The sequence below is a fragment of the Anomaloglossus baeobatrachus genome, chromosome 2, assembly GCF_048569485.1.
Source record: "Anomaloglossus baeobatrachus isolate aAnoBae1 chromosome 2, aAnoBae1.hap1, whole genome shotgun sequence".
NCBI lineage: Eukaryota > Metazoa > Chordata > Amphibia > Anura > Aromobatidae > Anomaloglossus > Anomaloglossus baeobatrachus.
Genome location: NC_134354.1, coordinates 454,707,852 through 454,734,301, shown reverse-complemented (window position 1 = coordinate 454,734,301; position 26,450 = coordinate 454,707,852). Strand labels below are relative to the sequence as shown.

Sequence of the window (26,450 nt, the reverse complement as noted above, 5' to 3'; positions counted from 1 at the left end):
GTCCACTTTGGAGTTTGTTCCTCCCCTCTGTAGTGACATCATGCTTTGGGAGGAAGGGTTGGGGGGGGGGGTGCGATGTAGTTGGCCCAATTCATTAGCTAAACCAGATCCCTCCCCCAAGCTAAATTTCATTAGGATAACTGCCCTCATCTCAATTTCAGTGCTGATTTGCTTCATTTGGGTCAGTGTAGTTTTGAAGTCCATTTATGAATCAGAACAAAGACAACTAAGTACAAACTTGTTCTGAAATGTAAATATTGGTACGGCTACTGTAAAGACATTTGGAAGTTTTATTATCAAACACTGGTACATAACATAATAGAAAGCCTTGTGACTATATTCAGCTGCCCCTAGAGGGAACATGATAGCTGGCTGCTTACTGTAACCAATTTCAATACTACTGTATGCAGTTAGCTCCCTCTAGTTGCAGCTGCAGGTCGCCATGTTATCTTTTATTTCACTCTTTATACATTGGATTTAAAAACCTTGGTCAGCAAATAAAAAAAAAAAAAAAGCCAGCATTGAGCTTTAACACTAGAACTACTGAGGTAGTCATTTTGACTACTTTGCACTATGTATTTCTATATAGGTGTCACGAGTCCAGTAGTTCTAGTGTTAAAGGATGGACCTTCACTTTAGTGAAACCATATTTCAGTATTTATCAAAAAGATCATGAATTATATTATCAGTAACTGCCATAGGGGCTTATTCCCATTTTACCGTCTGGTCCCACTTGATACCATACACTCCCTGATACTCCTATGTGCCACTGTATGTTTACTAAGACCCTCTGCTCCTGTATAGATGGGATAAAAAAAAAGTGCCCATTCCAAGGCAGACTACTTTAAGATTGGTTCTCTAGATCCAAAATACTAGAAAATATAATTGAAAGAGCCAATTCAGTGCAAGTGGACTGAAGCACGTTTGCATGTGTTGGTCAACAAGCTTTAACTGTACTTTATTTTTTTTTTATTGACCACAATGGTATATTAAAGTGGAGGATTTCACCCTCTGGAAGCACATGATGGTACAAAAAAATACATGCATCTTCAAATTGTAAAAAGTAATGCTTTATGGTAGTCATTTTATTTGTTTCAGACATACACCACAATAAAATGTTCAGTATCCGACTTTTTGTAGTGTTTAAATAGGCTAGGTTACAGTACAGAAGAAAAGACAGGTACCCGGCGAAAGGAAAACAGTTTTTTGTACCAACCTTTGTATGATAAAACATTCTAATTGTGGTTCGATTGGAAGGGCCCAGCCGTAGCTTGGGAAGAATGCTGGAGACATAACCTTCGAGTCCAGGAGGTGACGGGAACTCCTGCACAATGGAATACTGTAATAGGGCCACACTTTATTAGAACACAATGATTACACAATGGAATGTTGTATAGCCGGCCGCACAATATCAAGACAGTAGCTTGCCCATGTAAACAACCTCAGAATAGTAAGTGTTTGACACATTGGCCTATGATCAAGAAATTACCAAATTGGTACCTTGTGTATTAAATCACAGGTTTGCAGCAGTCCTCCGGGACGTGCGGCACTTAACACTTAGTAACAGAGAGGCAACCGTAAGTAATGCAGCAGAAACACTGCTTCCCATGATGGTCGGCTGAGGTCAAGCTCGCCTATCTGTGCAGCAGGGCCTGGGAGCCAAAAAGAAAAGCTAAAGTGCCACTAACCGACTGGAAAAGTAAAAAAGAAGGTGCTATTCAGCATAGCTTCGTATCCTTGATAGTGGTCAAGGGTATATTCTTTTCAAGAATGACACAAACAAAATACTTCAGTGCAATAAAAAGGAAAACTTAAAGTTAATAAGTGGGATAAAAAAAAAAGTAAGGGGATAACATCTTACCAACAATAACTAAAGAAAATATAGTAATAACTCAAATGCTAATGTTCCAAAAGTCAAAGGTTTTCACCCATAGAGAATGGTTACCAAATGTGGATTGTGTTCCCTTAGGGGACATTTATAGGGGGATGTCCTCTTTATTAAAAGACTTTGCCATATGATGCAATGGTTAAAAAAAACCAAAACAAAAAAAAACAAAACAATAATATTTCCCCCTCCCAGGGTCCAACTTCACTGCTTGGCTGCAGTGCTGATGTCACATTCGCAGCGCTGCAGTCAATCAGAGCAGCTAGTGCATCCGCATAGTGATGGACAAGGGGAGGGTTTTTAAACTATTACAGCATATAGGAACCTTTTTTTAAAAGGTGACAAACCCAAAGAGTCTGTTCAACACCAAGAACCCTTTCCAGTATAAGTACTTTCCACAGATGTGATATTCTGGGCACACGATGCAGCTATACAGACAGCTTCAGAAACATTCATTGGGCTGATTGGTAGATAGCATTGTAAGATTTTATGGAATATGGGCACAAACCTGGGTAAATACAATGGGAATTTGTCTCCCCCCCCCCCCCATCATGAAAATTCAATGCAGTTTTTGTAAAAGGCAAAAAGCAGAAGGCACTTTAACCTATGCTCTGACATCACTTGAAGTCTGGCAAAGCTCTCACTAAATGAACAGTAACAAAAAGACCACAGAAGAGAGATCTAAAATACCAAAAAAGCAAATCATGGTCTGTACACAAACAATATAGCCAAGTGGATCTCAGTATAAAAGGTCTGGCCACTTCACCTTTGGGAGAAGTGAGGCTTGATTCTAGCATACTGTTCATGTCCGCAGGGTACATCTATGAGCCGGTTGTATCCTGTTAGCCACATAAAAATTCTGGATGCACATAAGACCTCATCTAAAGTCAATAGATCAAAGCTGTATAGGAGATGTTACCATCACTACACAAGACCTACACGTCCATTCAGTCCCCTCCTCAGTGTTACCTACACCGTATGAGCAGAGGGGCTCCAGACACCAGCAGGTCTACAGCCAAGGTGGTCCCGAAAGCAAGAACTCATGTCTCCTCTGTATAGGTTCCAGATTACAAGCCTCTGCACATGCAGGTGTGAAGCTCAAACGGGGTTACATCCTCCAGCAGCATCATGCACGCACAATATGGAGTCCTCCTATTATCTAGGACAGAGCAGGAAAGTGCAGTCATGGTATAAACAGCACAGGCAACAGGTGCAGAACAACACTAAACTGACAGTTTGTGGTTGTCATCGGCGCTGGGACCGCACATTCACCAGTTCCCATATATCACCATTACAAGAAAAAGTGCAACAAGAACACAGTTGTTTTAATGTGATGCAATGACATGGAAAAACTGAGCAGGCTACTACCGGATAAGTAGACCTGCTCTTATTACAGTCGAGGAGCTAGCAAGTCACAGCCACCAGGCTCTCACTATGTAGCATTGATCAGGACTTCTACTGGGGCTTCACTGTCCGTGGTAAAAAAAAAAACCAAAAACCACCCCTCAAGAAAACATACCCTTTACACAAGCATAAGATAGTCCATTGTGGGCTTATGTTGCTAAAACCAGAAATTGCTGTAGCTAAAGAATGGCTTTTCCGATTCAGAAAATTGCCGCAGTTTGCACAGCACTGCTCTAGACTCTGCGCAGTCACCCCGGAATCATTTACAGCAATGCTTCCCAAACTTCATTACCCAAAACCACTCCTCAGAAAACCCTTCTGACCGTGATGAAGAGCCAGCTCCTCATCAGGCCGCTCATATTAGAACAGCATTATATTCACTGTCCGTTTCATCAATTTGGATCCTAAAAATGTTAGTATATGTTTTAGCAAATATGGCAAACTAATTCTAAGTGTCCCTTTTGTATGTTTTATGGAAAGAAGAAGAAAATAAAAAAAAATCTTAATTTAAGAAAAATGTGGGAACCACTGGTTTACAGGGACCTTATGGTGCTTAAAGGGGGATCTGTCAGCTGGATTTCACCCTTTAAAATTTATATAGACATGTAGCTCTTGCAAAAGAGAAGTCCAGCAATACCTTTGCATAGCTAGTCTGTTCCTCCATTACTGAGAAATCAGCACTAGAATTGATAAGTAAATGAGGCTACAGAGCTACTGCAGATCTGAAGCCTCCGTCACTCCAGCTCTGTTTCCTGCCCAATGCCACCATCTCCTCTTGTCTGACACCCTGTGTGCGGGGTGACTTTAGGCAAGGCAGTAGAGCATGAGCAGGCGGTACTTGGCTAGGAATACACCTGAAGTGACAGAAGCTACAGTTCTTCAGCCTCATTTACATATCAATTCAAACTCCATTTTCTCAGAATGGGCTGGACATGTAAAGGTATTTCTGGACTGGTCTTTGAAAAGGTACAAGCACATATAAATAGGGGAGTAAAATCCTGCTGACCCATTCCCTTTAATTGATAAACATTGTATAAGGTTTGCTATAAAGAAAACTTGCCACCAGTCATAATGGTACAGGGAAAACTCTACAAGTTCTATAATGAGTGAAAAATGTAAACCACATAACGTTAGCACCCTGATCAGATATGTCCAGCCCTAAATGACTAACGGAATGAGTCAGACTGGACTCTGGGCAATGAATCAGCCGAGCCCACAACTTTGTCATCATAGATATTGCTATATAAGAGCAAACCTGTCAGTAAGAAGGTACCTGTGAAACCTGCAGGATGAAGCAAGGAATGATTTGTTATCAGGGGCTCCATGTTTTATGTCTATGTAAATTAGGCTCATAAGTGCACTGTTGGGCAATCTCATTCACCTGTGGTGCTTGGCTCCTCTTCTACCAGGCGCCCCCCCCCCCCCTTGCTTTTTGAGTCAGTGGACAGCAGAGGTGATTTCATACAGACGAGCCTCTCTCTACTGACAATCATGAAGCAGGTGAGGCGCTGGGGACCACACATGCAATGAATCACCCACCAGTGTACTTGTGAGCCCAATTTGGATTACAACATGAATAAGGATGGTTATAAATGTGTGCGCCTGCACTATACTGCAGTTTCTCAGGTTTTCTAGGTATTCTTGAGAGGTACTCTATAGCTATAATGGGTCTAGTCTTTATTCATACCCTTTAAGCTTGTCCATGTGGAAATTAGCAAGTTTGCTGGAAGCCAGAAGATTTTCATCACTGCCATGCCCTACTCTGGGTGCGATTTCAGCCCCAACAATTAGAACAATGTTCCTTGACTGATGCCCTTCTCCGCACATTTACACACAGGTGTGATTACAAACGTGACCATTCAGTGCTGCATTGCCTCCAAGATCACTGGGGCAGAGTGGCGCACAGCAGTAGTAAAAATGGATCTTTTTAGCCTTCAGAAAATCAGCTTATTTCCATAAAGATAACATTAAAAAGTATTAAACCCAATGCCAGCTTTAGTTAGAGGGAATCCTGGAGTGATAGATTCCCTTTAAAATGATATAATTCCCCAGCTGTTACAGCACTACTAACCCCAGCATACACAATAGCCCGCAGCTCAACCTGAAGATCCAGAGACTTTGTCACTATCTTCTATGCCATGTATGAACGTTCACTGCGGCTTTCTTCCTATATAATTCTCACATTACATGTGAAGCCCAGAGATAAAGTCTTTTCAGGTGACAGATCCCTTTATATATTCCACTGGCCACTTATCAATTCTTCTACACAGGTATTGCAAAAAAAAAAAAAAAAGTGTCCCCAAACAAGCCAATTCAGAAAACCACATCCCTGTGAAGTGATGACCAAATGCTGCATAATCACAATCCATCAGACATAAAGGTCTCATCTGGCACAATACAAGGTTTCCATATACTGGTTATGGTATTTGACACAGAGCACTTAGGCCAAAAAACAAAAACACCCTTGCACCCCAATTTATTAGACTCCTCTAAAATCAGCGTGAAGAGTCCAGAAGCAAAGACGCATGATGGATGAAGACTGGTCTTGTACAAAGCATTGACATGTCTTACAGTACAACACCAACTACTTGTTCATGAGCTGCATAGTAAATTATTGGAGGGCAGGCCGGCCAGGGTCTGGGCTTATTAATAAAGGAAACTAGCCATGACATTCAGAAACAGTAGCTCCCACTGAAGATTTCGGAGGTGCCGGTATATACGAACGTTTCAGAAGCAGCTTTATACTGGGGAATGCTCCACAAGTTCCGGACATACATGTAAAAGGGGAGCACAAGTACTTTCTTGGTCCTGGTTTTGAAGGAATCTTCCATTACTACTTAATAATGCTAACACTCACAGCTATGACGGTCAGCCTTCACATACATTACCACTGCACATGAAGCCTTGCACCTTGGTTGACTGGGCTGATGCAATCATCCAGGCTCACTAGAAGTCCGCAGCCATTTCTAAAGTCTTGTCGGCTCTGCAGTTAGTGAATGCTGGAATTCCGCATCAGTCTGAAGCTAGTGCAAAATGCTACCCTCGATGTACCCTTCAATGGCGTTCACACCGCACAAATCCCCAAGGTGTTGTTTGCCGTAACAAGCAGGAGGTTGTATTAATTCTACTCAATGTGCATAGAAATAAATGGACAATGCAATTGGCTGCTAAAATTGGTCTCTGAATATTCATAAAATACCAGTGGCGGCCAAAGGGTACATGGCAACCTACTATACCAACGGTAGCCACAAAATACACATCTTAACCAATCAGCCACAATAAAAAAAAAAAAAAAATAAAAAAAAAAAATACCCGCATTGAAGGATTGACACACATACATATACAAAGAGGGAGGCACAAAGGAGGGAAATTGTCACCAAAAATAGAGAATGTGCCATTCAACAGAACACCTTGGTAAGTACAGTTAAAGCTTGCCACTTTTTTCCTTTTTTTCTCTTTTAATCAGCATTGCTCCTTCATCCAGCCATTTCAAGTGGGAGGTGCCATTGCAAACATACACATCCAGGGCCCTTTCAGTCAAAAGGTAATAAAAAAAAAAAAAGAAACTTGGTTAAGATTGTTCTTGGAAACAGTCTGTCCCCCAACCAATAGAAGTGTACTGCAAAATAAACTTTAAGGAAGCGTGTCCTTCAGACGCGAGTTCGTGAGGCCTCATTCCTGTTTATCCTGCAGCTGCTGTTTCCAGGCTTCATTCAAGTAAACTAGTCGTTTGTAGTTGATGATAAGGAGAATGAAGTTCAGCAAATAGGTGGTGACGCAGATAACACAGAAGTTCTTCAGCACAAAGTACAGGATGTACGCTAGGTAGAGGGATCCTACTACCGACACTATAGAGCTGCTCATTAACACTAGTGCCGCTACCGCACTTACTGTCATACCTGGAAGAGAGAAGACACAAGTCAGCATAGAACTACAACAGGAGGGGAAAAATGGAAAATTAACACATTTCACACGGCTCTGATTTACTGTCATGTTTCTTTGAAACTTTAGGTATAGTTCCTAAAACCAGTGACAAAACATAAAAGTCCCTAGCTAAAAAATACAAGAGCGGTCCGTGCTGGAGACATGGAGAGCATGGTCATATCGGTCAACGGGAAGAGAAGAGCAGAGACCGGGTGTTTATACAGTAGCCAATAGCCTTTTTATTTTACTTGCTTATATAAGACTATTAAGTCCGCAAACTTTACCTGACATCACTGTCGCCATTGGGGCTCACAATCTAAATTCCCCGTCTTTGGAGTGTGGGAGAAAACCCACACAAATCCAAACTATCAGGCTCTAGCTGTGCCCATCCATGGCTGACAAATGCACTAAAAAGGAAGATATAACGATAAACCTCATTTACCTTCGTAATAAATGTGCCATAATAGTGCTTTATATACCCCTGTTCCTGGGACGCAGTCAGAGAGACTTAGTTTTCTGACGCTAAAAATTTGCCTTGATTGGCTAGTGCATTAATTTCCTGAAGCTGGACAATTCGTCACCATGCATGATGACAAGGAGACCAGGCACCTCTTTTTCAGAATTCTCATTTTACTACAATCTTTCTGCAAAGAGCACTGGGAAAAATCCTAAAAGAAGAATTGTTAGAAGGCCGAGACGTCCACCATAGAGGGGTGACCGCATGCTCAAACGTTTGCATGTGCCAGGTTGCATTTGATTATACAGCACCACATTCTCCATTATTCAGTAGCACAAGCCTTATGTGACAGAAGGAGGAAGGGTTTAGACTTGGCCACAAATGGTCACTCAGCTTTTATCTAAAAAAAAAACCTGCAGCAAAAATCTACCGTAATTGTAATTTGTGCAACAGAATGGTTTCTACGCTTCAGAAAGACGCCAGTCTGACAGTACTAAAACTTAAAAAAGTATACCATTGGATCAAAGATCTTCATTTTGGTTAGCACAGCACAAAACTGAGTTGTGTTTTCTTCCAAGCATCCTGGTGGAGTTCATCTCCCACCCACGGGGCAGGGACAACCGTTGAGCAGATTACCTGGATCTCCTATAGATTTTTATAAAGGCTTCGCCCTATGCTCTGTTTCCCCACAGTGTATCTATACATGTGGATTTTAGCTGTATTATGGTTATGGGAAATAAAATAGCCCACTCACTTGCATTACTGGCCGGACATCAAAGGATTCAGCCAGAACTCATGTACAGAATCTGTGCTTAGATCTTGAGCATGTGAACAGGTCCCTGAAGGTCAGCAGTTATAATAAAGGCCACAATCGAGAGCTATGAGTGACTGCAGAACAGGCCAGTAGCCCATAAGGCACGATAGGGAGCCCACAAAAGAGCCAACAAGAAGAAAGTACACATACCATTTGATTTTATGTGGACTTTTGCTATGGCTATACATTGGTTTGTTTTGGGGGGTTTTTAAAAAGAAAAAAACAAAACAAAAAACAAACTACCAAGCAACACTTCAAGACTTGCCAAAATAAGTGAGGCACTGTATAAACTAGTATTCCCCAGCCCTCTGTAACATCTCCCCCATTGTGAATAATCAAATTTCTGTCATGCATCTACATGTACCAGGATGCCTTGTAGAGATAAGCAGATTTAGAACATACACTTGCTCAGTTGATATCAACCCCCTCCCCCAATCACATACCCTCATTTACAATCTGTTAGCGCATGCACATATTCCCAATACAGAGGGGACTAAGCCTCTGCTATACAGCTCTAATGGCAGAATATCTGCCTTGAGAGCAAAGGATCAAGTATATGCCAAGCGTAAAAAAAAAAAACCGGCTGAACATCTGAAGACACAAGAAGTCCAACATTCACAGTCCGAGCGCAGATTGCAAATTTTAGCCCCGAAACGGGTATTCTGAAGCAAACTGAACAGCTTCATAAGCACATAAGAGCTGTTTGAGTTCGCGCAATGGTGAATGTCGGATATGTGAAACAGGACTAATGGACATTAAATCATTTCTAATTTTGCCCAATATTAGTCTAAGGTAGCTGCAAACATGTCATGAGCAGAGAACAATCCCCTACTTACTGCAGGGTAGAGCAGAGAGGTTTGGTGACCACAATTCTTGAGAAGATTCAGCTCAAGAAGATGGACTATGCAGCTAAGGCTGCTTTCACACTACGGTTTTTTGTTTTTTTTAACTGCGGCACAAATGGATTTTTTGCTGCAAAGTCGGATCCATTACAAATGCGCTGTCATTTCAATGCATTTGCAATGGAATTGCAGCAACATGCGTTCACATGCGGCACACACTGGATCCGGTAAGATGTGGTATTTTACCATTTTTCAAAAACGCTACTTGCAGCATTTTTGTCCTCGGGCAAAATACTGCATTTCACTGGATCCGTTAGATTGAGGAGGTACCTGCAAAGTCTTTCAATGGGTGCCGGAACCTTCTGCAGTCTGCACCAGAAGTCGCTGTATCCTGTTGTCTGTACTGAGCATGCCCAGAAAGCAGCCTGGCAGGGTCAGTACAGAAATCTCTCTCTCAGACAGAAGACCAGGATCGTGGAGGGTTGAGAGGGAGTAATAAAGATGGAGTCCCTAAGTGTGTGTGTATTTATTTCTAATAAAGTATTTTTTCAATGTGTGGTGTCTTTCTTTTAACCCTTTATTGGAGATTCTTAATGGCCGGGTCAAACTTGGCCTGACATTAAGAATCTCGAGCTTTATACCAGCTGGTAAAACGAAGCTGGTATTAACCCCTTATTACCCAGCGTGCCACCCAGCACCAAGGCCGCTGGAAGAGTCGGATACAGCGCCAGAAGATGAAAGTAGAGGTTAGCAGCCAGCAACTACTTGGGTTACCCTTTGCAATAGAAAATGCAGCGGGAGCCCATGCATTTTTTTTTACCCCTAACCCTAGGGTTAGGGTTATGTGTTTAGGGTTTTTTAATTTTTTTAATAAATTTAAAAAAAACAAAAATCAACATGGGCTTCGCTTATCGAGCACCCGAGCATTTTACTGCTCACTCATCCCTACTCCTGACTACACAGCCAGCAGAACACGTAATCAGATCAGCTGACTCCAAGGTCTGCTGATTACTTGTTCTGTGTCCCCCTGCATCCATTGCGTTTGCGGGCTGTGAGGTCATCTGAGTTCAGCCGGCACTGGAGTCTGCTGATACTCCAGCCCGCACACGCTGCAATGGATGCAGTGGGACACAGAACAAGTAATTGGCTGACTCTGGAGTCAGCTGACCTGATTACTTATTCTACTGGCTATGAAGTCAGGAGTTCAGCCGAGTTCAGATCAGCTGACTCCAGTGCCGGCCGAACTCAGCTGACCTCACACGCTGTTATGCATGCAGCAGGACACAGAACAAGTAATCGGCCGACACTGGAGTCAGGTGATCTGAACTCAGCTGAACTCCTGACCACACAGCCCGCACACGATCACACGTGATCGGCAGCAGGCAGTGACAGCTGTTAACCTGCATCCATCGCAGCGTGTGCGGCTGTGAGACCAGGAGGAGTTCAGCTGACACCCGATCAGCTGACTCCAGTGCCGGCCAATAAATTCTGTGTCCCGCTGCATCCAGGAAACGGTAAAATAACAATTGCTGTTGCACTTTGAAAACACAGGATCCTGTCAAATGCGGTTTGCGGTATTTTACCTACAGTTAAAAAAAAACAGTGTGTAAGCAGTGTTTAAGCTTAATCATAATTGAGAACTAACAAAAAGACAACAGGTAAATAAGGCAACAATTACAGTTCGGTAGTCACATGTGAAACTGGTTTTCTTTCCTTGTTTTACACCTTAAACGGAAACTACAGAGCACTTTACAGAAGTGCAAGATCCTGGTAGCTGAAATCCAATCTGTGAAGAGATGCTTCTGCTCAGACACCAAGCCAAATGAACAAACTCCCAGTAACTGCTTGTTACAGGACTGAATAAGGATAAAAATATTCCATACCATGGTGTCTTTATTAGGTGACAGATAACATAAGAAGTTCCAGAAAGGCAGTCCGATAAACAGTGGAACATTTCACTAAGTGACGCAAGTCTGGTCATCTACACCCTGGGGCAGGACATATGGCAGATCTTTAGTGTGCTTCAACACTTTCTCAGCCGACATCATAAATGGCAGATCACATGTAATCTGACTCCTCGTCATACTTAATGGTCCAACTATAAACTAAACTACTCTTTGTTGAGGCTTTTCATCTCTCAAAAGATCAATCCCTTGTCAATGCAAACTACACAGTGAAAAGAATGATAAAAGTACTCACCGAGTAGCATCTGTAGAGAATAAAATATAAGCCCAAAGACACTGTTTGGTTGATTCATTACACTATCCTTTCCAAATATGGACCCCAATAGACCAAATCCTCGACCGTATCTGCAAGACAGAAAACAAAGATGAAGAGCCCAACACAGTTATTGCCCTGTCACAAGGGGAAAAAAAAAGATCTACATATGCCCTTTACTAAACGTTTCAGCTTCACAATATAAATAGCTTCTTTTCTCATTTACATGGTGAGGGACAATTACTACTGTTAGGGTGCGTGATATACGTCAGCTGCGTCCAAACCGCTGCGGTGTGCAGAACAAGCATAGTGAAGGGGATTCCTAGAAATCCCGTGCCCACTGTGCTTGTTTTTTCCACAGCAAACAATGACCTGAAGTAGCTTTCCAGACCGCAGCATGTCAATCGTTTGCTGCGGAATTGCCTGCGCCCTCCGTAGGGACAACACAAGCGAGAGACCGCAGCGGACTGAATCCTGATTTTGGGCCCGGACAGCTGTGGTCTCCTGCATTCTACTGTAGAGGAGACATGCGGCCCCCCCCCGGTCAGGACCCGCTGTGCTCTGAACGCAGCGAGTCCTGATCGTGGGCACATACCCTTAAGGGTTGAGGTTTTGCAAATCACCAGGCAACAGTGTAAGGCAACATTTATTGTAGTGAAGTGCAATAACCCCTCTTAGGGTGCTAAAATAACACTCACCTCTAGTACAGTTGCTGCCACTCTTGGGGATCCCATGACGCTAGGTCACAAGCTGGCCTCACTCTGCCGGCCTTCAGACAAAAATCACATACATCAACAGGAAGTGAGAGCAGTAAGCACTTGCTTCTTCTGGATGTATGTGATTCACCCAAAGGCGGGCAGAGTGAAATAACCACCGACTGGCTGGAGGTAAAAAATTAACAAAGTGTCATGGGATTCCCAGGAGAGGCATTGTCGACACCGCTGCAGCAACACCGGAGGGAAGTGTAAGTGTTATTTTACTTGGGGGAGGGCCATGGAGATTTAGAAGGGGCAGACCAAGCTGTGGACAACCCGTTTAATGTAATATGACATAACTGCACTGTAAGTGCTTGTTGGGGTGACAGCATGTGAAGAGAGGGCTTCAGAGCTTTAGCTCTCTACATACACATCTGATGCCACCTATATTACATTACCATTAGACACACATGTAATGGCTGAGGCCAGAGTTGATCGCTGATATTAACCATTTAAATCTGACAACTGTGTTTAAATTAAGTGGATGACAATGCTCACATGCACTGACTGCCATCGCCCCCTCCATAATGAGATTTTGGGGCACCAGTTGGTTATATTGAAGCCTTAATTCCTTCTGAAGGCCCCCCATCGCTGCGATCTTGGTTCTGCTGTTGAACTTAACTACCAGCTAAACTTCATAAGACACTGATTTTTACTATTTACTGCAATACTGTGGTAATGCAGTACATACATTTTCTTAAAAAAGTTTTCATAGCCGGTGAATTTTACACTACACCCACAAACTTACATGTATTTTATGTGATATACCAACACAAAGTAGCAAGTATTTGTGAAGTATAAAAGTTAAATGATAAATTGTTTCCTAAATATTTTAAATATACAAATCTGAAAATTTTAACCTACATTTGTATTCTGAGTCAATACGTCGTAGGACCAACTTTCACTGCTGCAAGTCTCCGGGGGTCTGTATCAGCTTTGCACATCTAGAGGCTGACATTTCTTCCCAAAGTAGCTGCAGCTCAGTGAGATTGGACGGAGGAGTCTGTGAGCAGCAATTCAAGTCTTCCACAGATTCTTAATGGGATTTAGGCCATTCACACACATGAATATGCTTTGATATAAACCATAAATTGTAGCTCTTGCAGTATGTTAAGTGTCATTGTTGTGATGGAAGGTGACTCTACACTCCAGTCTGTAGTCTTTTACAGCCTCTAACAGATGGCGCTAAATACAGGTCAATCCTGGAAGAAAATCAGCTTCCCTGCCCCTGCTGAAGAAAAGCCTCTCCACAGCATTGTGTTGCCATCATGTTTGACAGTGGTGATGAATGGCGTTTTCTGCCACAGAGCGTTTTGCATTTAGCCCAAAAAGATCTGCTTTGGTTTCATCTGACCAGAGCACCTTCTCCCACATGTTCGCTGTGTGCCCTACAAGGCTTTTTGCAAAGAGCAAACGGGACTTCTTAGGACTTTCAAAAATTACTTTCTCCTTGACATTCATCCATAAAGGAGTTTATGACATGTGTCATGTGGCCAAATTCTCCAGCTTGAGCTGTGAATCTTGAAAGTTCCTCCAGAGGCCTCTTGGCCAATTCCCTAATAAGTGCTCTCTTTGCCTGGGATGTCAGTTTAGATGTACGGCCATATCTTGGTTGGTTTGCAGTTGCGTCATGCTCCTATTTTTGAATGATGAATTGAACAGTGCTCTGTGACATGTTCAAAGCTTGGGCCATGTTTTGTTTTTTTTTTTAATACTCTTCTCGCCAACTTTATCTCTGACCTGTCTGGTGTGTTCCTTAGTTTTCATGATATCTGATCTCTAATGTGAGCGAACAAACCTCTCAGGCCTTCACAGAACAGATGTAGTTATACTGAGGATACCACACAGGTGGACTCAATTTATTAATTAGGTGAAAGACAATTTGTCAGTCAGGACTTTATTCAGGCTTCACATTTTTAGGTTTATATTTTTACAATATTTAGAAAACAGTTTATCATTTATTTACACTTCACAAAAACTTGCTACTTTATGTCGGTAAAAATCACAAATTCCCAATAAAATATATTCAAGTTTGTGGGTGTAACGTGAAAAAACGTGGGTAAGGTCACGGAGTATGAATACTTGGTTAAGGCACTGAAGTGTCAACGATCAAACAACTGCAGTAATATATATATATATATATATATATATATATATATATATATATATATATATATATATATATATATATATATATATATATATATATATAATATATATAAAAATGTTTTTAAACATGTAACAAAAAATACATGTAATATTAATTTAAAAAAAAATTAAATTTTGCACCAGCCGTAAAAGACATGCCTATCAAAATATAAAAGATAGTGAACCTATATGCTAAACACCATAATGAGAAATAAAAAAAATTAAAATCAGAGTGGGGGTGAGGTCACCACACATCCCTAATAAAAACAAAATAGCTCACCATGCACAAAACAGGGTCTCAAATGTTATGGACCTCAGAAACCAGCAACAGTCTTACTTGAAAGAACAGCTCAGCAGATTTCCAACTGTGCAATATCAGGCTACATTATCCGCTTACTACATGACTTATCTCTAAGGGTACTTTCACACTTGCATTGAACGGCATCCGTTGCATTTTTGAACGGCATATGTTGCATTGCGTTGTGTGACTGATGCGTTGCATATTATGGCACAACGGATGCAACGGATCGTACAAAACAACGGAAAGCTTTTTTTTTTTTCTTTACAGTTTTACCGGCGGCAGACTATTGTGAACGATCAGCTGATCACCCAGCTGCTCAGCAGAGCGCTCTCAATAGCCGGCTGCTCAGCAGAGCGCTCTCAATAGCCGGCTGCTCAGCAGAGCGCTCTCAATAGCCGGCTGCTCAGCAGAGCGCTCTCAATAGCCGGCTGCTCAGCAGAGCGCTCTCAATAGCCGGGCGCTCAGCAGAGCGCTCTCAATAGCCGGGCGCTCAGCAGAGCGCTCTCAATAGCCGGGCGCTCAGCAGAGCGCTCTCAATAGCCGGGCGCTCAGCAGAGCGCTCTCAATAGCCGGGCGCTCAGCAGAGCGCTCTCAATAGCCGGGCGCTCAGCAGAGCGCTCTCAATAGCCGGGCGCTCAGCAGAGCGCTCTCAATAGCCGGGCGCTCAGCAGAGCGCTCTCAATAGCCGGGCGCTCAGCAGAGCGCTCTCAATAGCCGGGCGCTCAGCAGAGCGCTCTCAATAGCCGGGCGCTCAGCAGAGCGCTCTCAATAGCCGGGCGCTCAGCAGAGCGCTCTCAATAGCCGGGCGCTCAGCAGAGCGCTCTCAATAGCCGGGCGCTCAGCAGAGCGCTCTCAATAGCCGGGCGCTCAGCAGAGCGCTCTCAATAGCCGGGCGCTCAGCAGAGCGCTCTCAATAGCCGGGCGCTCAGCAGAGCGCTCTCAATAGCCGGGCGCTCAGCAGAGCGCTCTCAATAGCCGGGCGCTCAGCAGAGCGCTCTCAATAGCCGGGCGCTCAGCAGAGCGCTCTCAATAGCCGGGCGCTCAGCAGAGCGCTCTCAATAGCCGGGCGCTCAGCAGAGCGCTCTCAATAGCCGGGCGCTCAGCAGAGCGCTCTCAATAGCCGGGCGCTCAGCAGAGCGCTCTCAATAGCCGGGCGCTCAGCAGAGCGCTCTCAATAGCCGGGCGCTCAGCAGAGCGCTTTCAATAGCCGGGCGCTCAGCAGAGCGCTCTCAATAGCTGGGCGCTCAGCAGAGCGCTCTCAATAGCCGGGCGCTCAGCAGAGCGCTCTCAATAGCCGGGCGCTCAGCAGAGCGCTCTCAATAGCCGGGCGCTCAGCAGAGCGCTCTCAATAGCCGGGCGCTCAGCAGAGCGCTCTCAATAGCCGGGCGCTCAGCAGAGCGCTCTCAATAGCCGGGCGCTCAGCAGAGCGCTTTCAATAGCCGGGCGCTCAGCAGAGCGCTCTCAATAGCTGGGCGCTCAGCAGAGCGCTCTCAATAGCCGGGCGCTCAGCAGAGCGCTCTCAATAGCCGGGCGCTCAGCAGAGCGCTCTCAATAGCCGGCTGCCGGGCGCTCAGCTGAGCGCTCTCAAAAGCTGATCGTTCGGTCACCGAGAGACAAAATAAAAGTTTGTGATTAAAAAAAAAAAAAAAGATGAGCATGTGCAGTGGAAAAAAATAAAGGATTCCGCTGCTCAAAAACGTTACATGCTGCGTTCCTTCCACCCGGCGGAAGCAACGTAGGTACTTTTGGCACAGTCATCCATACAAGTCTATGGGAAACAGCGGAATCCGTTAACGGATTCTGCTGTTTTCCAAAAGGTAATTTCTATCAATTACTATCTAAATATCTTGATTATTGTATCAAAAAAATGATTAAATGTCTGATGTTCACATTGTACTACAATACATTTTTCACTTAAATATAAGCAATATATGTGGGAGTCTGAGTCGGTGCAAGGGAAATTGAGGAGTCTGAGTCGCAGGTTTGGCTTACCGACTCCACAGCCCTGATTGACAGGATGAGGACTGATGAAGACCTCTGACATTAGACATCTTTATCAGGACAGAAGCTCTTCAGGTTCTCATAGTGCAAACATAGAATTTCTCTAGTGCGCACCTTGTACCTTTGTCCACGTCACAGGCAGGCACGGCCAGACATTAGAACTGTGCATGGGACAGATCGCAGCCTCTCCATTTACTGTACAGATCGGACTGTCACTATATGAATCAGCATGGTGCAGTAAGTCATTACAGAAATCCACATCTGCCAATCTTGTAAGTTGAGAACTGAAGCTAAACTTATAAAACTCACAAGATAAACTGAACTTAGACACCCGTAGATGTTGAAAGTCTCCTCCACGTGGATATGACTCAGCTAAGCTCACGGAACGAAAGCCTCATGAACCGCTTTTAGCTAGCACATAACTTCAATAGCCCTGAACACGGAAGGCTGAACATGAATCAATAACAGCTTTTAGCCAGAATTTACCATTTCTTAGCAACTGCAGCTGAAAAAAAAAAAAAGGTTATTTATTACAGGGGTTGACCAATCTAACCAAGTTGTCAGCTATCCACAGGGACCAGCACTGATCGGCAATAGAGAATTATTTTTTTTTGTTAATCTGTTACAAAATGTCGGAGGGCAGACACCCAGACTGCCGCTCCCTTCATTCTCAATTGCGCGGTCGAAACAAGCGCGTGCAGGGCTCGCAGCCCCACAGGGAATAAACAGAGGGGCAGTCACACATGCACAGTGCTGTTCCATCCTAACGGGAATAAAAGTTCCTCGTTCTGCCAAACATTGTGGGTCCCAGCGGTCACCGTTCAACAAGTTATCATCCATGCTGTGGATAGGTGACCGCTTGTTTTCACCAAACAACCCCTTGAAATGGGGTATTCCTACATTGTATTGTTAGGACATGCTGTAACATTGTAATATTGCTCCGACCTCTCTCTAGGAACTTGCTAAATCCAAAAATGAAAGAAAGCTTTGCTAAGGTCCCCTGTTCAGAAAGTGCCCATGACTGGTGATACTATAAATCCACGTAATTAAAGAGGTGGAAGCCAATAGAAAAATTATTCCAAAAGCAGCACCACACATGTCAACAGGTTATGTGTGGTATTTCTGCCAAGACACCGTCTCTAAAAACACAGCCATGAAGCAGAACCAGACAAGCCATGGACAGATGAGGCGCTGGAGGGAAATAGCCTTGTGTTTTCAATCGCATACAATTCCTTTAAAGGCAAAAACTTGATAATCTGATTGGTGGTCAACCCTTAACCTAAAGCTATGTGCACACGCTGCGTTTTTTTGACGCTGCGTTTTTCTGCATTTTTCCAATGCATTGCATGGGGGGAAACGCAGGAAAGAACTGACATGTCCATTTTTTTTTTTTTTTTTAAGCTCAAAAACGCAGCTTAAAAAAAAAAAAAAAAAGTTGTGTGCGGACAGCAAAAATGAAAACTCATAGACTTTGCTGGGGAAGCAAAGTCACGCAGTTTTGAGGCCAAAAATGCACCCGAAAAACGCACTGTGTGAACTTACCATAAGTGTAGTGCTTTCATTTGACAGCAGCTGCAACTGTCATGACATAACCACATCGAGCCACAATTCTACCATGTGTCACCATGCTAGGGTCTATTAGGCACCATGAAAACAGTCAATTCTTAAAGGGGCTATCCGCACTTGAATTTTTTCTCCCCCAAAATTATCCATCATTCTGTAAAACAAAATATGCTGACTGATTCCAGCTATTTCTCCTTCATCATTGCCTGTCATGCTTGTTCATCCTCCGCTTTTTGTCTTCTGACTGGACGGATGTGTGACGTATTAAGCCAATCACTTGACACTACGGTGCCATGTTGGACACCAAAATCCGGTCAGTAATTGGTTGCTGTGGCTACATGTCCATCCAGCTGGAAAGGGAAGCACAGAGAACATAGGAAGCACTGGAAGAGAAGTAGGAAGTCAGTAAGCCAAGTATACTTATAAAGTTATACAGCATGGTGGGAAGTATTGAAAAACCATCTTGGGGGGGGGGGGGGGGGAAATCTCCTTTAAAATAGACGTTGGAAGCAGTAAAAGTGGGCAAGTCTAAGAGATAAGAGACTAACAAGGACCAAATTGTGAAGCCTAGAGACTGGGCCAGAGCATATAAAAATGGAAGATCTTATAGGGTGTTCCTCTTAGGCCTAAGCCACACGGCGAGAAAATCGGTGCGAGTGGAGTGCGATAAAACATCGCATTCCCCTCGGACCAATTCTAGCCTGTGTGACAGCACACATGAGCGATTATTTTCTCAGCCCTAATCGGACCGAGAAAACAATCGCAGCATGCTGCGATTGTAATCCGAGACTCTTTCTCTCGCACCCATTCAAGTGAATGGGGCGAGAGAAAAATCGCACTGCACTCGCGGTACACCGGTGTACCGTGCGTGCAGAGCGAGAATGTCTATAGCCGGCTACACAGGCGAGAGGGAGAGAAATCCCTCCCTCCCCTCCTGAGTGCCGGCCCGCCCCCCGCAGCTGAGGTCTGCTCGCACGAACGGACCTCAGTTGCAAGGACACAAGCATGAGACTCGGCTCTGCTGTACTGCCAGCACGAGCCGAGTCTCATGCAAGGGGATCGCAGTAGTCCCCGTGTGGCCCCGGCCTAATGCAGAGACTGGTACTAAAAAGGTCCAAAGAAAGTTAAACTGTGACATCAATGTGGCTTTCTCCCTCAGTGACAGGGTAATGGTCATCTGAAGCTCCTCGATGCACAAGTGAAGGAAAGACTAGTCCTACAGAAGAGACACTAACACGAACTGGGAGAGAATGTTATATCTTACTATGATAGAAAGATGTGACAAACAATGCATCACTGGGGCTGCTCAATGTCCAGTGTGATAGGAACATCAGAACCAGATCATGCAGCAGTAAAAGATGGTAAACTAGTATATGATTTAGCCCCCCAAAAAATGCACCAGGATAGACCGCACAGACAATTCTCACTGCCCCGAGACTCCTGGGATAGCCTGTGCCATTGAGAATGAATGGAGCAGAGGTCTACAAGCGCAACCTCTGCTCCATTCAGATGGGGCTCTTCAGAGCTCTGTTCTCCAGAGGGACCGGTCAGTCTAGACAATCAGTGTGGAGACAAGCCGCCAGGTCTCAGACTAGTCAGCTGAGATGCACAGTAAAGCTACATGCGCACGTTGTACACTGCCGTGATAAATATTCTGCAGCGATTTGGCAGTGCATGTGCGCTTCACATCGCTGCAGAAACACTGCGTAATGGATGCAGTGTGTCTGCAGAATAGATGCCAATTATATGCGCTCTGAATGCTGCCTCTCCCACAGGCCCGTTTCACACGTCAGTTAAAAACAATGACAATCTTAACTGACATGTAAAACACGCACATGTCCCTCAGTGTTCCGTGATTCACGGCACACGTGACTTGTCCATGTGCAATCCGTGATTGCATATGGACATTACTCACCTGCCTTCACTGCTGCTGTCCATGGTGCTGAACTCCTTGGCTCTTCAGCGTCCGCCCACTGCTCTCTGCAGCTACTTCCGGGTCGGCTGTTCCTTCTTTCATGAATATTCATGAGCCGGGCAGGAGCTGCAAAGAGCAGAGGCTGCACAGCGTGTTGCTGGAAAGGTTAGTTGAAAATGTTTATTATTTTATATGTTAGTGTTTTTCTAGTACGTGTTTCACGGTTCACTCACGAATCACACCATAGAATGTGGTCCGTGGGTCATCAGTGATGCCAGAAAAAAAACGGGCTTGTCTCCGTGCAGAATCACGGACACGCATGTATGCTGCACGGAGACACGTTCAGTGAAAAATCACTGATGTGTGAGCAGACCCATTGATTAGAATGTGTCTGCGTATGTCAGTGATTCTGGTACGTATAAAAAAAAAAAAAAAGCACATATGTACCAGAATCACCGACGTGTGAAGGGGGCCATAGACAGAGTGGGAGCAGCATCCAAAGCACACGAAAGAAGTGACATGTTACTTTTTTGAGCGCAGCGATTTGGATCAAAATTTCAGAATGCAAATTGCTGCGCTCTCAAACGCAATGTTTGCACGGTTTATGCATAATCTTCATAGATTCTGCTGGGGGCTCAGGACGCATGCATTTACGCTGCAGTGCAATATGCAGCGTAAACGCATGAAATTACACAACGTGCGCACACAGCCTTAGGCTGAGTTCACACAGCAGTATTTTTGTGTCAGTGTATATACCCCAAACCTATGAGTTGAACGTACAGATAAAAACTATAAGGCCCGGGCCACACGGGGACTAATGCGATCCTCGCATGACACTTGGCTCGCGTTGGCAGCACAGCGGGAGCAGAGTGTCATGCGAGTGTCACTGCGACTGAGGTCCAATCATGCGATCGGACCTCAGCTGCGGGGGATGGGCGGTCTAGTGCTGAGGAGGGTCGGGCCGGCATGGAGGAGGAGAGGGAGGGATTTATCTCCCTCTCTCCTCCATAGCCGGCTATGACATACTGATCAATAATACTGATGTCTGACTGAGGCCTAAGGGCGGCTTTTCAAACTATGTTTTTCTAACAGGATCTCTTTTACACGGGAATACCCCTTTTGAAATGGTATTCATTACTCATAAAACAGCAGCATATTAGGAATCCGAAGTCTGTCAGTGATCCTGACTAGTGTTGAGCGGACCTGGATCCGCACGGTTTGAGAGCCCGATCCGAGTCAGACCAGTACCCGAGATTCGGGGTGCACGATCCGGATCAGTTGTTGTCTTTGTTTTGTTTGTGTTTTTTTTTCCCTCTCTCTCTTTGAGCGAGCACTACCATGCACAGGTGCTCGTAACTAGTGATGAGCGGGCACTACCATGCACAGGTGCTCGGTACTCGTAACTAGTGATGAGCAGGCACTACCATGCACAGGTGCTCGTAACTAGTGATGAGCGAGCACTACCATGCACAGGTGCTCGTAACTAGTGATGAGCGAGCACTACCATGCACAGGTGTTCGTAACTAGTGATGAGCGAGCACTACCATGCACAGGTGCTCGGTGCTCGTAACTAGTGATGAGCGGGCACTACCATGCACGGGTGCTCGTAACTAGTGATGAGCGAGCACTACCATGCCCGGGGCTTGGTACAAGTGACGAGTGAGCACTACAATGCTTGGGTGCTCGTAACTAATGATGAGCGAGCACTACCATGCTCAATACTTTTACCGATCCATGCTTGGACAGGCTCGATTTTCCGGAACAATGCTTGAGTTCCCCACTGACTTCCATTGTACAAGTACAGACCATGGTAGTGCTCACTCATCACTACTGACCTCCATAAATTATGGCACAAATCAAATTCCATCAGAAAATTGCCAGTGTTTTACTAGAGGGAAGACTGGCAGGACAAGATGATCGGTTACAGTCTACAGTTGAGAATTTTATCATTACATTGTACATTCAATGAGCGGGTGAACATATAGTTCAGATCCGATCACATGCCCGCATCGTCCTCTCCGCTATTTAATACAGATTAGTAGTAAGGGGGCTTTGATAAGTTACATCAGTGGAATCATATTCCTTTGCCCTCTGTTCAGTGCTGCACTAGAAAGATGCTGAACAGGAGGCCTATGAAGAGCTGCCAGCTGACGTATTCCCAGCTCCGAGCAGGAGTGACAGCGCCCAGGTCAGCATTAGCTCTGACAAACAGGTTTCTAAAAATATATATATACCTAACCATGTACAAAAATACCGTAAGTGACTGCTCAGTGATGCAGAAAGGGACGCACAAGCAAGGGTTAAGCCAAGCATCTGTATCTATGGTGGATATATCCCGATACTTCACATCCCCCTGGCATAGCCCTCAGCGCCAGCCTCGCAGAGTGGTCTCACACAACGGTCTCACACAACGGTCTCACACAACGGTCTCACACAACGGTCTCACACAACGGTCTCACACAACGGTCTCACACCTCAGCGCCAGTCTCGCAGACCAGTCACACACAGCCCTCAGCGCTAGCCTCGCAGGAACGGTCACACACACACAGCCCTCAGCGCTAGCCTCGCAGGACCGGTCACACACACACAGCCCTCAGCGCCAGCCTCGCAGACCAGTCACACACACGCAGCCCTCAGAGCCAGCCTCGCAGACCAGTCACACACACGCAGCCCTCAGCGCCAGCCTCGCAGACCAGTCACACACAGCCCTCAGCGCCAGCCTCGCAGACCAGTCACACACAGCCCTCAGCGCCAGCCTCGCAGACCAGTCACACACAGCCCTCAGCGCCAGCCGCGCAGACCGGTCACACACAGCCCTCAGCGCCAGCCGCGCAGACCAGTCACACACAGCCCTCAGCGCCAGCCTCGCAGACCAGTCACACACAGCCCTCAGCGCCAGCCTCGCAGACCAGTCACACACAGCCCTCAGCGCCAGCCTCGCAGACCGGTCACACACAGCCCTCAGCGCCAGCCGCGCAGACCAGTCACACACAGCCCTCAGCGCCAGCCGCGCAGACCGGTCACACACAGCCCTCAGCGCCAGCCGCGCAGACCAGTCACACACAGCCCTCAGCGCCAGCCTCGCAGACCAGTCACACACAGCCCTCAGCGCCAGCCTCGCAGACCAGTCACACACAGCCCTCAGCGCCAGCCTCGCAGACCGGTCACACACAGCCCTCAGCGCCAGCCGCGCAGACCAGTCACACACAGCCCTCAGCGCCAGCCTCGCAGACCGGTCACACACAGCCCTCAGCGCCAGCCTCGCAGACCAGTCACACACAGCCCTCAGCGCCAGCCGCGCAGACCAGTCACATACAGCCCTCAGCGCCAGCCTCGCAGACCAGTCACATACAGCCCTCAGCGCCAGCCTCGCAGACCAGTCACACACAGCCCTCAGCGCCAGCCTCGCAGACCGGTCACACACACGCAGCCCTCAGCGCCAGCCTCGCAGACCAGTCACACACACACAGCCCTCAGAGCCAGCCTCGCAGACCAGTCACACACACACAGCCCTCAGAGCCAGCCTCGCAGACCAGTCACACACACACAGCCCTCAGAGCTAGCCTCGCAGACCAGTCACACACACACAGCCCTCAGCGCCAGCCTCGCAGACCGGTCACACACACGCAGCCCTCAGCGCCAGCCTCGCAGACCGGTCACACACACGCAGCCCTCAGCGCCAGCCTCGCAGACCGGTCACACACACGCAGCCCTCAGAGCTAGCCTCGCAGACCAGTCACACACACACAGCCCTCAGCGCCAGCCTCGCAGACCGGTCACACACACGCAGCCCTCAGCGCCAGCCTCGCAGACCGGTCACACACACGCAGCCCTCAGAGCCAGCCTCGCAGACCAGTCACACACACACAGCCCTCAGAGCTAGCCTCGCAGACCAGTCACACACACACAGCCCTCAGAGCTAGCCTCGCAGACCAGTCACACACACACAGCCCTCAGCGCCAGCCTCGCAGACCAGTCACACACAGCCCTCAGCGCCAGCCTCGCAGACCGGTCACACACACGCAGCCCTCAGCGCCAGCCTCGCAGACCGGTCACACACACGCAGCCCTCAGCGCCAGCCTCGCAGACCGGTCACACACACGCAGCCCTCAGCGCCAGCCTCGCAGACCGGTCACACACACACACAGCCCTCAGCGCCAGCCTCGCAGACCGGTCACACACACACACAGCCCTCAGCGCCAGCCTCGCAGACCAGTCACACACAGCCCTCAGCGCCAGCCTCGCAGACCAGTCACATACAGCCTCTGGAGAACTACAAGTCCTAGGCTGCAGAGATTACTTCCTCCTATATGACCTGCTTCCCATCATTCCTCAGTAACCTGTCAGAGGGGGTGTGCCAGGTGCTGGCACCGTTGCCCCGCAGGCTCCCACTCCTGACAGGTGTCACTGACCGGGGGGTATCAGAGGCCAGCACATTGTAGTGCCACCTGCAGAGGTCACCTGGCCACGTCCACCACTGACACTGACGACGTGGCCCGGTCTCCATTCATCAGAGCGGACACCTGCCAGCCACGGGGCTCGGAGAGCACAGCGCCCGCTCCGGAGGGACTCCCCACTTGCTGCCACCCCTGAACACAGCGCCCGGTACCTGGAGGAGAGGTCGGTGGAGCAGCGCACCCACTCGTTAAGGTCGCACATGGCCTGGTAGCCGGGGTCCCGCTCCTTTTCTCTCTCCACGTGGAAAGCATAGAGTGATATAATGATACCGAGAACGCACACAGCATAGCGGGCCCCGCTCTCCCACCGCGGCACGGACACTCTCAGCACGGGCGCCGCCATCTTAACCCCGGCCTGCTCGAGTCTCTCGCGGGAGCGAGGTACACGCAGAGCGCGCTCCGGCTGCAGCAGTGACGTGCCGGCGGTGAGGGGTCAGGGGGAGGAGCCACGTCCGGGAGCTGAGGCGGACATCCAATGGGCTGAGGCGTGAGCCGTGACGTCACGGACAACTAGTGACGGAGAGGAGGATACATTGGCGGCATTACTGCTAGGTGAGAGACTGGTCCAGCCTGTGATTGTGCGACTCGCGGCTCAGTCTCCATCAGAGGGACATCGCCCCCTAGCGGCCAGATCCTTAATGTCAGCATGGTTTGTTTGTGAATGTGCGACCTTCGTCTCAGTCTCCATCAGAGGGACATCGAACCCTAGCGGTCAGGTCTTTAATGTCAGCATGACTTGTTTGTGAATGTGCGACCTTCGTCTCAGTCTCCATCAGAGGGACATCGCCCCCTAGCGGTCAGGTCCTTAATGTCAGTGAAGTGACCAGCCAGGGAGGCCTCTGGCTGTGTAGTCGTGGCAGCACTGTATTCAAGGCACATCCCTGGCTTCATCCCTTCTTTAATGTTGAGAGAGTGTGTGTCGGTATCTTCATCGGCCGATGCACAAAGAGTCTGCAGGCAAAAGTCCAGATGCAATAAAAACGACATTTATTCACAAAGATAAAACACTCCAGTCAGCAGATTCCGGCAATATTAGTGGAGCTGGGGACAACCTGCCCAAACGCACCCTCTGGTGGGGATATGCCCTAGATACTCTTCTTCTCCGGGCTCCCACTCTCCGGCCAAGCACACACTGGACCCACACCAGCGGAATAGACCCTGAGGTTGCGTCCACCTCCTGTTCTCCGGTGTCCCTTGATGGTCCGCTCACACTCTCACACTTGCCGCTGCAGATGTTCACTCTCTGCTGTCCCGGATCCTCCTACCCACACACACACTGACTTTCCCTAGATATCCGGCCGACTCCTCCTCCCCGGTGGCAACAGCCGTCCCACCCGGCCACTAGGGGGTGCCCTAACACATCACATAAAATATTTAAAACACTTTTAATAATAACATTTCCGGGTCTATCAGTAGGGGTAATGGCCACCCACTACATGCCTCCCCTCTTAAAATCCGAGCCTCCCGGCAAGGCTCTTAAACACATAAACACATAAAAACCTTTTGGGTCAGTCCTCAACAGCGGCACCAGTTCAGCGGCGCTCCCGGTCTTTAGGGGCGCTTAATGGCGCAGCAGCGCTCCCGGTCTCTGAGTAGCGCCCGGAGGCTCAACAGCGCTCCCGGTCTTAGATGGGCGCCCGGAGGCTTCAATAGCGCTCCCGGTCTTCGCTGGAGGTGCCCGGAGGCTTCAAGAGCGCTCCCGGTCTTTGCTGGAGGGCAACAGGCCCGTAAAACTTTTCAACAACAGGGAAACCTTCTGCCGGTCTG

The 26,450-nt window shown here is 47.0% G+C and overlaps 1 protein-coding gene across 2 annotated transcripts; it reads right to left on the bottom strand.

Moving 5' to 3' along the window:
• Nucleotides 1-1,048: 1,048 nt before the first annotated feature.
• Nucleotides 1,049-25,081, bottom strand: VKORC1L1 (vitamin K epoxide reductase complex subunit 1 like 1). Of its 2 annotated transcripts, none has more exons than XM_075336311.1 (3): nucleotides 24,836-25,081; nucleotides 11,526-11,635; nucleotides 1,049-7,188 (listed from the first exon to the last, which is right to left on the bottom strand). In XM_075336311.1, exons 1-3 carry the CDS (start codon nucleotides 25,024-25,026, stop codon nucleotides 6,962-6,964), a joined length of 528 nt encoding a protein of 175 aa, XP_075192426.1. In that variant the 5' UTR covers nucleotides 25,027-25,081; the 3' UTR covers nucleotides 1,049-6,961. The 2 variants fall into 2 exon arrangements, with proteins under 2 accessions (XP_075192426.1, XP_075192427.1); XM_075336312.1 differs by having other exon boundaries at nucleotides 24,965-25,081.
• Between the last annotated feature and the right edge of the window lie 1,369 nt (nucleotides 25,082-26,450).